Here is a 12,328-nt window from a genome sequence, read left to right as displayed (position 1 = left end):
TGTCACTAAATATCTATGTATGTATGTACTTAAAAGCAGTTATATAATTTTTAAAATTTCAAAAAAAATCTCTTACGTGATTGTATAACTAGGGAGAGCTGCAACAAGGCTGCTTCATAAATGTTAACATAATCAACTTCTTTTTATCATTTCTCGTATGTCTAATAACAGAACAGAGTGCTTTCTAGATTCAGCTCCATCCTTTCAGGGTCCCCCATCGCAACAAAAATAAAACAGGACATTGTCCGCTTCACTTTCTCAGTTCTTTGGCAACCTAATAGAAACTAACATTTTGTAAAGCCACAAAGTGTGGCAATTCCCACTATTCCTTTTTCTTTCTTGTTAAAAATCTAGCCAGAGAGGATTTACCAGGCAGCCCCATTATAACTGGGAAAAGAACTAGTAAAACCAAAGTGAGATGGAAGCAGAATAAAAATGAGGTAAAAATAAAAGATGTCTTCTCACAGCGAGGGAGGAGAGCCATACCGAAAACACAGAGCTATCAAATGAATGGTTTGGCGCCGAATCTTTCACTCTGAAAGACAATTGCAGCTCAGGCCTCGCTATTGATTTCAGTGGGAATTTTGCTACCAGCCTTTGGTTTGGGTGTAGAAAGCCCTACACAGTTTGGAACCAGAATACCTGAAAGATAGGCACCTCACCCTTTATATGCCCTATTGATCACTGTGTTCTGTGTTCCTACCAATACCGCTTTAACTAGGAGGTCCATTCTGCACAATGTAGGAAATGGGGATGGTCAAAATGTAAACGAAGGGGACATTGGTCAGGTGAAAAGGGAATGTGGAAGAAGTGAGGGTGGCAAGCAGGAGTGGCAGCCCTTAGTCTTATATATTTGTGTTTCTCTTAACATTTAGGTCTTCTTAGAGACTATCTTAAAGACAGCATATCCCAACTCTGTTTTTTTATATATAAAATATTTATTAAATTTTCACAAATTATATAAACAAACACAACAATTCAAACAAACACACATACAAGAAAAAACAAGCATAATTTCAAATCCTTATTTTCTTAAAACTTACTTCCCCGACCTCCTCATACCTTCCCTTTCTGCGTTCCAGTTTCAAATATTCAGTTCAGCAAATCCTCACCCTTACTTTTATGTAATTATTAGCCTTTCTTTTCTTTTAACTTAATCTTTACAGCTGTAATCCATTTAATTTCTAAAACCGCATCATTCTAACACTCATTGATTTTACAATGTTTCTTAAGATAGTTCTTGAATTTCTTCCAATCTTCTTCCGCCGTCTCCTTTCCCTGGTCTCGGATTCTGCCAGTCATTTCTGCCAATCCCATATAGTCTATCACCTTCATCTGCCATTCTTCCAAGGTGGGTAGCATATCCCAACTCTGGACTGCTGTTGCGAATTGGAACGAACCTTTTATGAGTTCCGTATCTGTGTATACCTGGTCGGGGTTTTGTGTCTCACAGTCTTTCCAATGAATAGTCCAATAAATAGCCATTGAAAGTTGTTGTCGAAAATGAACCTGTTGCCTTTGGGTTTCATAAGGTGGTGTAGCAATGGAGATTTTGAGGCTCGCAAAAATAAAAGCTGTGGGTTTTCTCAATTCTCTTTCCGTCCTGCCACCCAGACAGGTTTTCCGTTGACCAATGGTGGTGGTCCAGTGAACTTTAAGTCTACTTAGGTTAAGCCAGCGACGAGGTGGAGCTCGATAAAATTTTTGAATTGTCCTGAGAATGTTCCTCAAGACAAACCCAAGTCAGTTAGACACACACACTGTGTGTGGGTGGGTTGAAGTTCAAAAGGAAATGCATATTTGCTTAGGGAACACCCAGTCCTGTCAGCCAACAGCTACTAGCGTGCTTATCAGCGGCATGTGATAAATTTCACCTTGATTCCTCTTTTATTGCCCTTTAAATATATGTGCTATAAAAGAAACTTGTAGGCATATTTCATTTCCTCCCTTTCTTAAAAAGTAAAAGGAAAATATATTTGTATGCACGTATTACACACACACACACGTGCGCGCGCACGATTAAACAGTGGTACCTCAGGTTACATACGCTTCAGGTTACAGCCTCCGCTAACCCAGAAATAGTACCTCGGGTTAAGAACGTTGCTTCAGGATGAGAACAGAAATCGGGCTCCGGTGGCGCAGCGGCTGCAGGAGGCCCCATTACCTAAAGTGGTGCTTCAGGTTAAGAACAGTTTCAGGTTAAGAACGGACCTCCAGAACGAATTAAGTATTTAACCCGAGGTACCACTGTACACATATATATTTAATAACTTTGGTTTCTTCTACATTTGACTTCTTTCGGTCTGATCCTGTGCTTTCTGTCTTACAAGTAAATGCCACTGAGTTCAGTGGAACTTGAAGGTAGAGCAGTTCCAGGGAATCTTTTTTGGAGAAGAAGTTTTTACTTTCTTTCCAAGGAGCTGAAGAGGAAGGTGATTCAATGGTTATTCATAATAATACAGGTTGTGAAAAGTCTAGTGAAATGGATTGACAGGCGGTACAGGACAAACAAAAGGAAGCGCTTCAGACAGTGTTGATTAATTTATTGAATTCACGGCCATAAAATATGGGCATGACCTCTGGCTTTTAATGACTTTTAAAGAAAGGGATTAGATTAGACATTTCCATGGAGGACGGGTCTTTCAGAGACTGCAAGTCAGGGCAGCTGAATGAAACAGGCCTGTCCAGAGAGAGAATATGCAGAGACAAACACCCAGTAATGACATTACCAAGGGTAAAGTTGGGAGGCCACCTTGGATATACATTTGACCCTGACTGTCTACATATTTCTCCCTCCACTGACCCTTCATAGCAGAAGTGGCGAGTCCTGCTTCAAAACTGGGACCGTTTCTAGCAAGTAAATGTGTGGTGCTGCCATATTCAGGATTGGACTCGTTGTTGACATCCATCTTGTCTCAAAAGACAATGGAGTGCGCCTCTGGGGTTGAAGTCCAATGGCTGCATTAGCAGCATTGAAGGGACCTCTCTGTGGCACAAGCCTGGGGCTCCGTACAGTGGTACTTCAGGTTACATATGCTTCAGGTTACATACGCTTCAGGTTACAGACTCCGCTAACCCAGAAATAGTGCTTCAGGTTAAGAACTTTGCTTCAGGATGAGAACAGAAATTGTGCTCCGGCGGCGCGGCAGCAGCAGGAGGCCCCATTAGCTAAAGTGGTGCTTCAGGTTAAGAACAGTTTCAGGTTTAGAACGGACCTCCGGAACGAATTAAGGACTTAACCCGAGGTACCACTGTATATGGAAGTCCTGGGCTTCCCAGATGACAAGACTCCTCCCTGGTGTGGTGTAGTGGTTAAGAGCGGTAGTCTCGTAATCTGGTGAACTGGGTTCGCATCTCTGCTCCTCCACATGCAGCTGCTGGGTGACCTTGGGCCAGTCACACTTCTCTGAAGTCTCTCAGCCCCACTCACCTCACAGAGTGTTTGTTGTGGGGGAGGAAGAGAAAGGAGAATGTTAGCCGCTTTGAGACTCTTTCGGGTAGTGATAAAGCGGGATATCAAATCCAAACTCTTCTTCTTCTTCCTCCCCTCTCGGCCTCGCCGATGTGATCCAAAGGAAAGCAGAGCAATACGTTTGGCACCTGCTTGATGGCACGTTTTGCCGAAAGGAGGCGTACAAGGCATCATCCAGCCATCTTATGGACGCCCCTCCAGATTTGTGTAGGGCAGTGGTGTCCAAACTTTTTTCAAAGAGGGCCAGATTTGATGAAGGGAAGGGCCGTGAGGGCGTGCCAATCCACGTTGTTGACCTTTTTTTAGGATTTTACCCCAAGAAATAAACTGCCACAGGAGCCGGATCAAACCAACCGGCGGGCCGGATTAGGCCCCCAAAACGGACTTTGGACATGCCTGGGGTAGAGTGATGGGGTCTGGCTTTGGGTGGGGGTCAAAAGCAGCCTTCAAGGCATCTCTTTCTGCCCTTTAAGACTCTCACCAGTCCACACTTATCTTAGTCCTTTTTCTATTCAAAACCTCATTCCAAATAAAAAAATCCATTGGAGATAGAAAATTAGCTCACCAGGGCTCACTAGGCCTGCTCCGCTGGCTTTTTATTTGGAGGGAGTTGGAGGAGCATTTAAATAGCAACGGGCGTAGTTACCTGCTGTCTGAAGTGGTATAATCCATACTGCTATCATACCATTACTCTTACCACCTTGTTCTGCTGAACTTGTAGATAAGACCCAAGTTCAGTTTTAGGACAATATGTTATTTGTGGGAAACAGCCGGTGCCATCCAAACTAGACAGAAGCGGAATTGTAAAACAAATAAATATAAAATGTATGCATAAAGTTGTACCTTGGAAGTCGAACGGAATCCATTCTGGAAGTCCGTTTGACTTCCAAAACGTTCAGAAACCAAAGCGCGGCTTCTGATTGGCTGAAGGAAGCTCCTGCAGCCAATCAGAAACTGAAGAAGCCCCGTCGGATGGTCAGCTTCCAAAAATAGTTCACAAACTGGAACAGTCACTTCCAGGTTTGCGGCATTCGGGAGCCAAAACGTTCGAGAACTAAGCTGTTCAAAAACCAAGGTGCGATTGTATCTATCTATTGCATTTTATTTTCTTCTGCAAATTTTTGGAAGTTCAGCTTTCCTCCACCTCGGTTTTGGCATTTCCTTTTGCGAAATTCCCCCACTGTCCATTCCTCAGACGGAGTTCTGTTTGTCTTTCAACAGGTTGCTGGTTGGTGCCCCTCGGGAAAGAGGTTTCCCGTCACAGCTAGCCAATAGAACTGGAGGGTTGTATAGCTGTGACATCGCAACTCCAAATGCAAAATGCACACGGATAAAATTCGATGAGAAAGGTGAGCTCAGCAATATCTAGGCTTCGTTCTGTTCTGTTTTACGCAGTGGCGTAGCGTGGGGGGTGCAGGGGGTGCCGGCCGCACCGGGCGCAACATCTGGGGGTTAGGGTTAGGGTGTGCAAATCCACGGATTAGGGGGCGCAAATTACTTGCCTTGCCCCGGGTGCTGACAACCCACGCTATGCCACTGGTTTTACGCAAGGTTCAAACGCTCATTTTTTTTAAAAAAAATAATAAACCATTTGGGAGGGGTGGAATCTTATTTGTTTTTTTAAATTATGCTCTGGGAAGTTATTGACTATTATTTGACAACAGTGCCATGGTGCCTCTGACTAAGACATGGGCACAGAACCCATATTTACCTAAATCAGCCTGGTATGCTGTTGGGCGACTCTCATTCATTTCTAGGAAGGTTACGCCAAAGTACTTTCTGGTGCTTATGTCCTTTTTAATAAAGCAAGTTTCTATTAAAGCTTTTTCATAATACAAGAAGATAAATAACACAACAAATGTTGGTGCTGACCTTTAAAGTCCTAAATGGCCTCGGCCCAATATAAGGAGCGTCTCCACCCCCATCGTTCAGCCCACACACTGAGGCCCAGCTCCAAGGGCCTTCTGGCGGTTTTCTCCCTGCGAGATGCGAGGTTACAGGGAACCAGGCAGAGGCCCTCCCATCAGATGTCAAGGAAATAAACAACTATTTGACTTTTAGAAGACATCTGAAGGCAGCCCTGTTTAGGAAAGTTTTTAATGTCTGAGGTTTTATTGTATTTTTAATATTCTGTTGGGAGCTGCCCAGAGTAGCTGGGGAAATTATTATTATTATTATTATTATTATTATTATTATTATTATTATTATTATTATTATTATTATTTCTGTTGGGAGTCACCCAGAGTGGCTGGGGAAACCCAGCCAGATGGGTGGGGTATAAATAAATTATTATTATTATTATTATTATTATTATTATTATTATTATTATTATTATACTAAAGAAAAACATACAAAGGGAAAGAAAAAGAAAAACTCTCTCTCTCAAAAGGTAGCTCTTAACCTTTGTCTCACCCAGAAAGTGGTGGACACTCCTAGCTTTCACCTGGTTGGGTCTTTCTTGGAAAAGAAAAGCTCAATTAAGGCACTAGAGGAGTCACAGCTTCATTATATAGCTCTGCAAATCACTTAATCCTCTCAAAATTGAATATAATATTAATATTCCCAGACCGAAATGTCCGTAGTGATGCTCATTTGAACCGTCCTGTGTGAATATTGTAGGCAAACACTGCCATCTAAAGACAGTTTCAGGTACTGAATGAATATATGGTTCAATCGTATGCATGCTTACTCGGAAGTAAACCCCACTGAGTCCAACGAGACTTTCCTCCAGGTAAATTGTGTATAGAATTGTACCCTTACCTGTCAGCGGAGTCGTAGTTGAAATAATATGTTTGTAAGTCACTAGAGAAATGTTATTTTAGAAGTTGGGTGTTTTTTAAAAAAAGCAAAATCACCTTGTGATAATTTTTCAGCTGATCTGAGTAAAGAAAGCAAGGAAGACCAATGGATGGGTGTTACTGTCCAGAGTCAAGGGCCTGGGGGGAAAGTCGTGGTAAGTTCTCCATGAATCACTATTCAGCAAACATTTTGTTAATGGTATTTCTCACTACATTTTTTTTTAATTATTCAAAATTATAACAAGACATATTATCCAAAAACATATTATCCTTGTCCCCCCCCCCATTTTTCCTCCCTCCCCCCTCCCACACAACCCCCCCTGGCTTCCCTCAGTTCCAGTCTTTGGTTTCTCTAGGAATGCTGTTTTCCGCATGTTACAAAGTTGTATAGATCCTCAAACTATTTAGCTGATTATTATCAATAAAAGGTTTGTGAATGTTTATTCAAAACCTTCCAAGGAGTCCAGTTCGCTTTGTTGCGTCTTCAGATACTTTGTAAAGGGTCCCCATTCATCCTTAAAGTCACAGTTATCCTTGTCCCGTAGCTTATATGTCAGTTTTGCCAGTTCTGCATAGTCCGTCAATTTTTCTTGCCATGATTCTTTAGTTGGGGTTTCTTCAGTCTTCCATCCTTGTGCTACCAAAACTCTCGCGGCCGTTGTCACATACATGAAGATGTTTTTCAACTTTTTTGGCAGGTCTTTCCCTACAATCCCCAACAAAAATGTTTTTAACAAAGGTTAAATGGAACATTTTCTTCAATTCGTTGTAAATCATTTCCCAGAATTTTTTAATCACCTTACAATCCCACCACATATGATAAAATGTCCCCTCTTTTTCCTTACACTTCCAACATATATTTGAACTAGTTTTGTACATTTTCCCTAACTGCATTGGTGTTGTGTACCATCTGTATATCATCTTCATGTAATTCTCCTTCAATAGGGAACAGTCTGTAAATTTTAAGTCAGTTTTCCATAATCTAACCCAATCTTCCATCATCATGTTGTGCCCTACATCTTCTGCCCATTTAATCATAACTGATTGTACCTCTTCATCTTTCGTCTCCCATTCTAATAGTACGCTGTATGCGGCCTTCAGTAGTTTCACTTTCCCTTCAATCACTTCCGTTTGAAACCTAGACCTAGTATAACTAAATCCTTTCTTGCTGTCTTCTTTATGTGTTTCATATAGTTGTCGGTAATGCAACCAACTTTGAAAGAACATGTTTATTTATTTTTAATTGAAAAATACTAGGAATCGACCTGAGAAATAATTTCCTCTATTTCCAGTTTTTGGACCGTGAATGCCATTGGTTACGAGGTCAAGAATGGCTACTATTATATTACTATCAGCCACCATTATGTAGCCAGAGCAGGCTTGAAGGAAACCTGGAAGCTACAGAAGCACAAAAATATTTAGTGTAGGGGTCCTAGCGGGGAGGAACCCACAAAACAGTCCAATGGGGAGTAAGCGTACTGAGTGGTCATGGAATGGCAACTGAATGTTGTGGGGTGGAAATGGAGTGGTTGGAAATCGGAACAACAGCTCTCCGCAACGTTTTATTACAGGTTTCACTTGCATCCTATGTATACTTCTCTTGATTATTAGTCACAGTGGTCTTCAGGTACCATTGCAACATTCATATTCTAAGGAAAAGAGAACGCATGCACAGAACCTTTAAAAAGGTTCTTTTGCTAGTTCAGAATTCAGCAGCCAGGTTTGAGCATATTACACCGATCCTGGTCCAACTGCACCGGCTACCAGTTAGTTTCTGGGCCCAACTCAAAGTGCTGGTTTTGACCTATAAAGCCTTAAACAGCTCAGGACCGCAATTCCTCAAGGACCGCCTCTTTCCATATGAACCTACCCGGACCCTGAGATCATCTTCTGAGCCCCTCCTTCGTATGCCCCCTCCTCCAGAGGTCCGGAGGGTGGCAACATGAGAACGGGGCCTTCTCTGCAGTGGCTCCCCATCTGTGGAATGCTCCCCCCAGGGAAGTTCGCCTGGCGCCTTCATTATACATACACCTTTAGGCACCAGGCAATAACGTTCCTTTTTAACCAGGCCTTGGGTTGATTTGATTTACATCCCTTGCCCTTTTAAAATGTGCTGTTTTTTGAGGGGGGCTGTTTGAGTTGTTTTTATTTTTATTATGTATTTTGTGGTTTTATATCTTTATTTTATCCTGTGAACCGCCCTGAGACCCCCAGGTATAGGGTGGTATAATAATAATAATAATAATAATAATAATAATAATAATAATAATAATGCCATCAAACTGGTGAATGCTTCACTGATACCTTCCCGTAACTGTCCTAATGAACAAATATTGTGAGACAAAATAAAAACGCATACTTCCAGATGATTTAAAAGTCATCTGTCTTTTGGTATGGCAGCATGTTGGCTATTCAACGCAGAAGCATTCCATATCAGTGAACTTGATGTCAGCCAGTCTAGGATTGTACCCTCTTAATTCCTCAGCCCTGCCAAACTCCATATAGTTGCCCTGTTGAAATGCCAGTGGCCCCTTTTCGTTTCTCTTGCGGATAAGGCAGCTCAGCTTTGCTTATTGCCTACGGTGTTCTTAATGCCTTGCAGACTTGTGCCCATCGCTATGAGAAAAGGCAGTACGTCAACACGATCCAGGAAACTCGAGATATCATTGGAAAGTGCTACGTGCTGAATCAGGACCTCTCCAGCAGCGAGGAAATGGGTGGCGAGGATTGGAGCTTTTGCGATGGCCGGTTGCGAGGCCACGAGAAGTTTGGCTCCTGCCAGCAAGGCGTAGCTGCCACTTTTACCAGAGATTTTCATTATGTTGTGTTCGGGGCGCCGGGTGCTTATAACTGGAAAGGTATGGCTTGGATTTTTCTTCAAATATCACTTCTGCGGGGTAGCTTAGTCAGTAGAGGATGAAACTCTGAATCTCAGGGTTGTGGATTTGAGCCCCACGTTGGGCAAAATGGGGATGGAATAGATGATCCTCGTGATTTCTTCCAGTGCTACGATTCTATTATTTCTGTTGTCTGTCTGTCTGCTGTTTCAGTATCGACAACTTTGCTATTTGTAGATTCTTGATCTGTATACCCCCCCACCTACATTGATGCTCTTTCCCCCAAAATCAAAACGTTAGGTGTACAGTGGTACCTTGGTACTCAAATGGCTTGGCTCCCGAAAAAATCAGCTCCCAAACACAGCAAACCCAGAAGTGATATCTGGAAGTTTGTGAACTTTTTTTAGAATCCAAACGTCGGCTCCCTCGACCTGAAAAGCAAGATGAGTGTCGCAACCCCATAGTTGCCTTTGACTGAACTTAACCGTCCAGGGGTCCTTTACCTTTACCTTTTATAGGACGGCCATACTCACTACAGGCATGTGGCCCTCAAAGGGTTGACCAAGGGTAAATGTGGCCTCCGGAACAAAAAAGGGTTAGTTGCCACAGCCTAGATCACTGTTAATTTTTTTGTAGCCAAGTAAAAACGCACTCAGTTGGGGGGAAAGTGTTTGAAAAATAAAACAACAGTAATAGTAGTAGTAGTAAATAAATAAATCCTGTTGAATTTTGTGGCCTCCAAATTAAATAAAAGCCGATGGATTGGTTTGTGCTTACTTAGGCTAAAAAGCTGTGAAATACCACCTTTCTTTTTTAAAACAACAAGGTTGTTGTTGTGGCCTTCTATTCTCCTCTGACCTTTCTCCTTTGCAAAAATAGCAGCGTGCCCCTGTGCCCGGCACGTGAACCATGCAAAACCCTTGACCCTTGGTGTAAGGTGTACTTGAGATTACCCTTCCAAATTCTGGAAACTGGACCACCCTGGTGCGGTGCGTCAAATAAAGAGCCATTGCTTTAGTTGAATTGCAGGTACTTATTGCCACGGCGCTTGGTTTGAAGAGTGCTCTTTTACAGCCCAGAGGAAAAACACACAGGTTTGTTTAGTTGAGAGCGTATTGTATACCTGTCAAAACCGAAGTGCTTCCTTTCTAAATAGTGCAGAAGTGTGTTTTCATAATTAGGGGACGGCTCTTTACCTAAGCAACAGCAGCAGCAGGGATTTAACATAATGGACATTTTTAAATGTTATGGTATTAGCGCATGAAAAAAAGAGTTTATAACAAACATCCACGCTGAAGAGTCTTTGCGAAATGCCACCTGTCATTTGCAGATGCAGATAAACAGGATCCTCCCTGTTACTGCAGCCCGTCCCAATTTGTCCACATGTTGTTGCAGTGCATGTCTGTTGGTCACGCTGGTAGGGGGCCGATGGGACTTATAGACCCAAACAGCTGGAGGGCACCACTTTGGGAAAGGCCACATTCTTTTTTAAAAAAATCTCCCCTTGACCCAGTGTTCCACATCACTTGCCTTCTGTTTTAGCTAAGACAATTCCTGGTTTTAAATGACTTGTCTGTGGACTTTGGACTCAGAATGTGACTTCCTGAGTAACTTAGCTTTTCATTATCAGCACAAATCACTTAGTTTTTTTGTATCAACCCTCAGGGTTGTGGAAGTAAAACTGGAGGATGACTGAGGGAACATAAGGTGCCAAGGACCTCCCTCTTGGAGGATGATTTGGCGCACCAGAGGAAAACTCCTTGGCCATTATTGTGCCGTTGCCAGTTCTGTGCTGTTTGTACACTGGGGCTCGGAAGAGGCCATTTTGAGGGTGGGTGTGTCAAAAGAGCACCCCAAGTTCCCTTGTTCCCCTGACAGCCACCACATGGTTCAAAGAAATACCTTACCTAGAGTTGGTGCTCTCAGTTCCATCCCATTAGAATTGAAGGTGGTGGAGTTGAGAGAACAATACAAGAGAAAAGTTATGTCTTCTCTTTCTCTTCTTACTTGACCAATTTTCCTTGGTTATCGCAGCTTAGGACCGCGATACCTCAAAGACCACCTCTCTCTCTCTCTGAACCCACCTGGCCCCTGAGATCCTCTTTTGAGGCCCTTCTTTGTGTGCCTCCTCCCTGAAAGATCCGGAAGGTGGCAACACAAGAACAGGCCTTTTCTGCAGTGGCTCCCCACTCGTGGAACGCTCTCTCTAGTGAGATTCGGCCGGCGCCTTCGTTATCCACCTTTAAGGCAAAAACTTTCCTCTGTAAACAGAACTTTGCCCGATTGATATCTGACGCCCTTTAAACAAGTGTTGGGGGAGGATTATTGGAATGCTTTTATTTTTGTTATGTATTTTGTCTTTGTATATTGTGATTTTATGTTGTGAACCACCCTGAGACCTGCAGGTATAGGGCAGTATACAAATTTAATTAATAATAATAATAATAATAATAATAATAGCAGCATCACATATTTGCTGCATCCTGCAACTTCAACCCAAGTCTAGAATGGGGTCCATTACACAGTGTTGCGTCAATGTTCCTCCCTCCCTTTCCCACAACGATTATACCATAGTTGCTTTGTCTTCTGTTTTCATTAAAGTTTATTTTATTTCCCTCCCCCTCCCCCTTCCTTTGTCATTCATCCCACTTTTTTGTTCTTTGCCATTTCATATTTTTTTTCCCCTAGGAGTGGTGCATGCAGAGCAAAGGAATCAGTCATATTTTGAAATGGGTATCTATGACGATGGGCCTTACGAAGTTGGCGGGGAGAACCAGCTCGATGAGAGCCTAGTTCCTGTTCCATCTAACAGTTACTTAGGTAGGACGAAGCTCTTCAGAGATCTCGAGGAAATTTCACTACCCAAATGTGGAGCGATAAAGTGAAACGCTGTTGGAAAGTAATTCAGTTACGGGCCCTCCCCACCCGCTTGCGTTTAAACCAAGAGCTTTTTGTGTGTGCCCTCCTTTGCCATTTCCACCACTGCTTTGAAGTGTAAAATGGTACTCTCAGTTGAGGTACCTCTAAGAGCTGCTAATGTAATGAGACATTTCAGAGCACCGATGAGGACTTGCAGATTTTTACATCGAGAATTATAACCTCTCTGTTTCTCTCTCTATGTCTCTCTCTGTCTTTCTCTTTCACACACACGCGGTAAGTACTGTATGTGGATTAGTAGCCCTAAGCCATTTGACCTCAACATGTGTAGCACAGGGAAGTTT

The 12,328-nt window shown here is 42.7% G+C and overlaps 1 protein-coding gene across 2 annotated transcripts in view; it reads left to right on the top strand.

The window, feature by feature from the left end:
• ITGA6 (integrin subunit alpha 6) overlaps positions 1–12,328 on the top strand; it is a 66,342-nt gene that overhangs the window by 18,638 nt on the left and 35,376 nt on the right. For both annotated transcript variants that reach the window (XM_081204899.1, XM_081204900.1), the window contains exons 2-5: positions 4,694–4,821; positions 6,346–6,425; positions 8,873–9,128; positions 11,796–11,927. In XM_081204899.1, the coding sequence (XP_081061025.1) occupies positions 4,694–4,821; positions 6,346–6,425; positions 8,873–9,128; positions 11,796–11,927 (596 nt within the window). The remainder of the gene's footprint in view (positions 1–4,693; positions 4,822–6,345; positions 6,426–8,872; positions 9,129–11,795; positions 11,928–12,328) is intronic.

This window comes from Podarcis bocagei, assembly GCF_964188305.1.
Source record: "Podarcis bocagei genome assembly, chromosome: 1".
NCBI classification, from domain to species: domain Eukaryota; kingdom Metazoa; phylum Chordata; class Lepidosauria; order Squamata; family Lacertidae; genus Podarcis; species Podarcis bocagei.
Note: the sequence above shows the minus strand (reverse complement) of the source record. Positions and strands in the feature narration are given on the sequence as shown.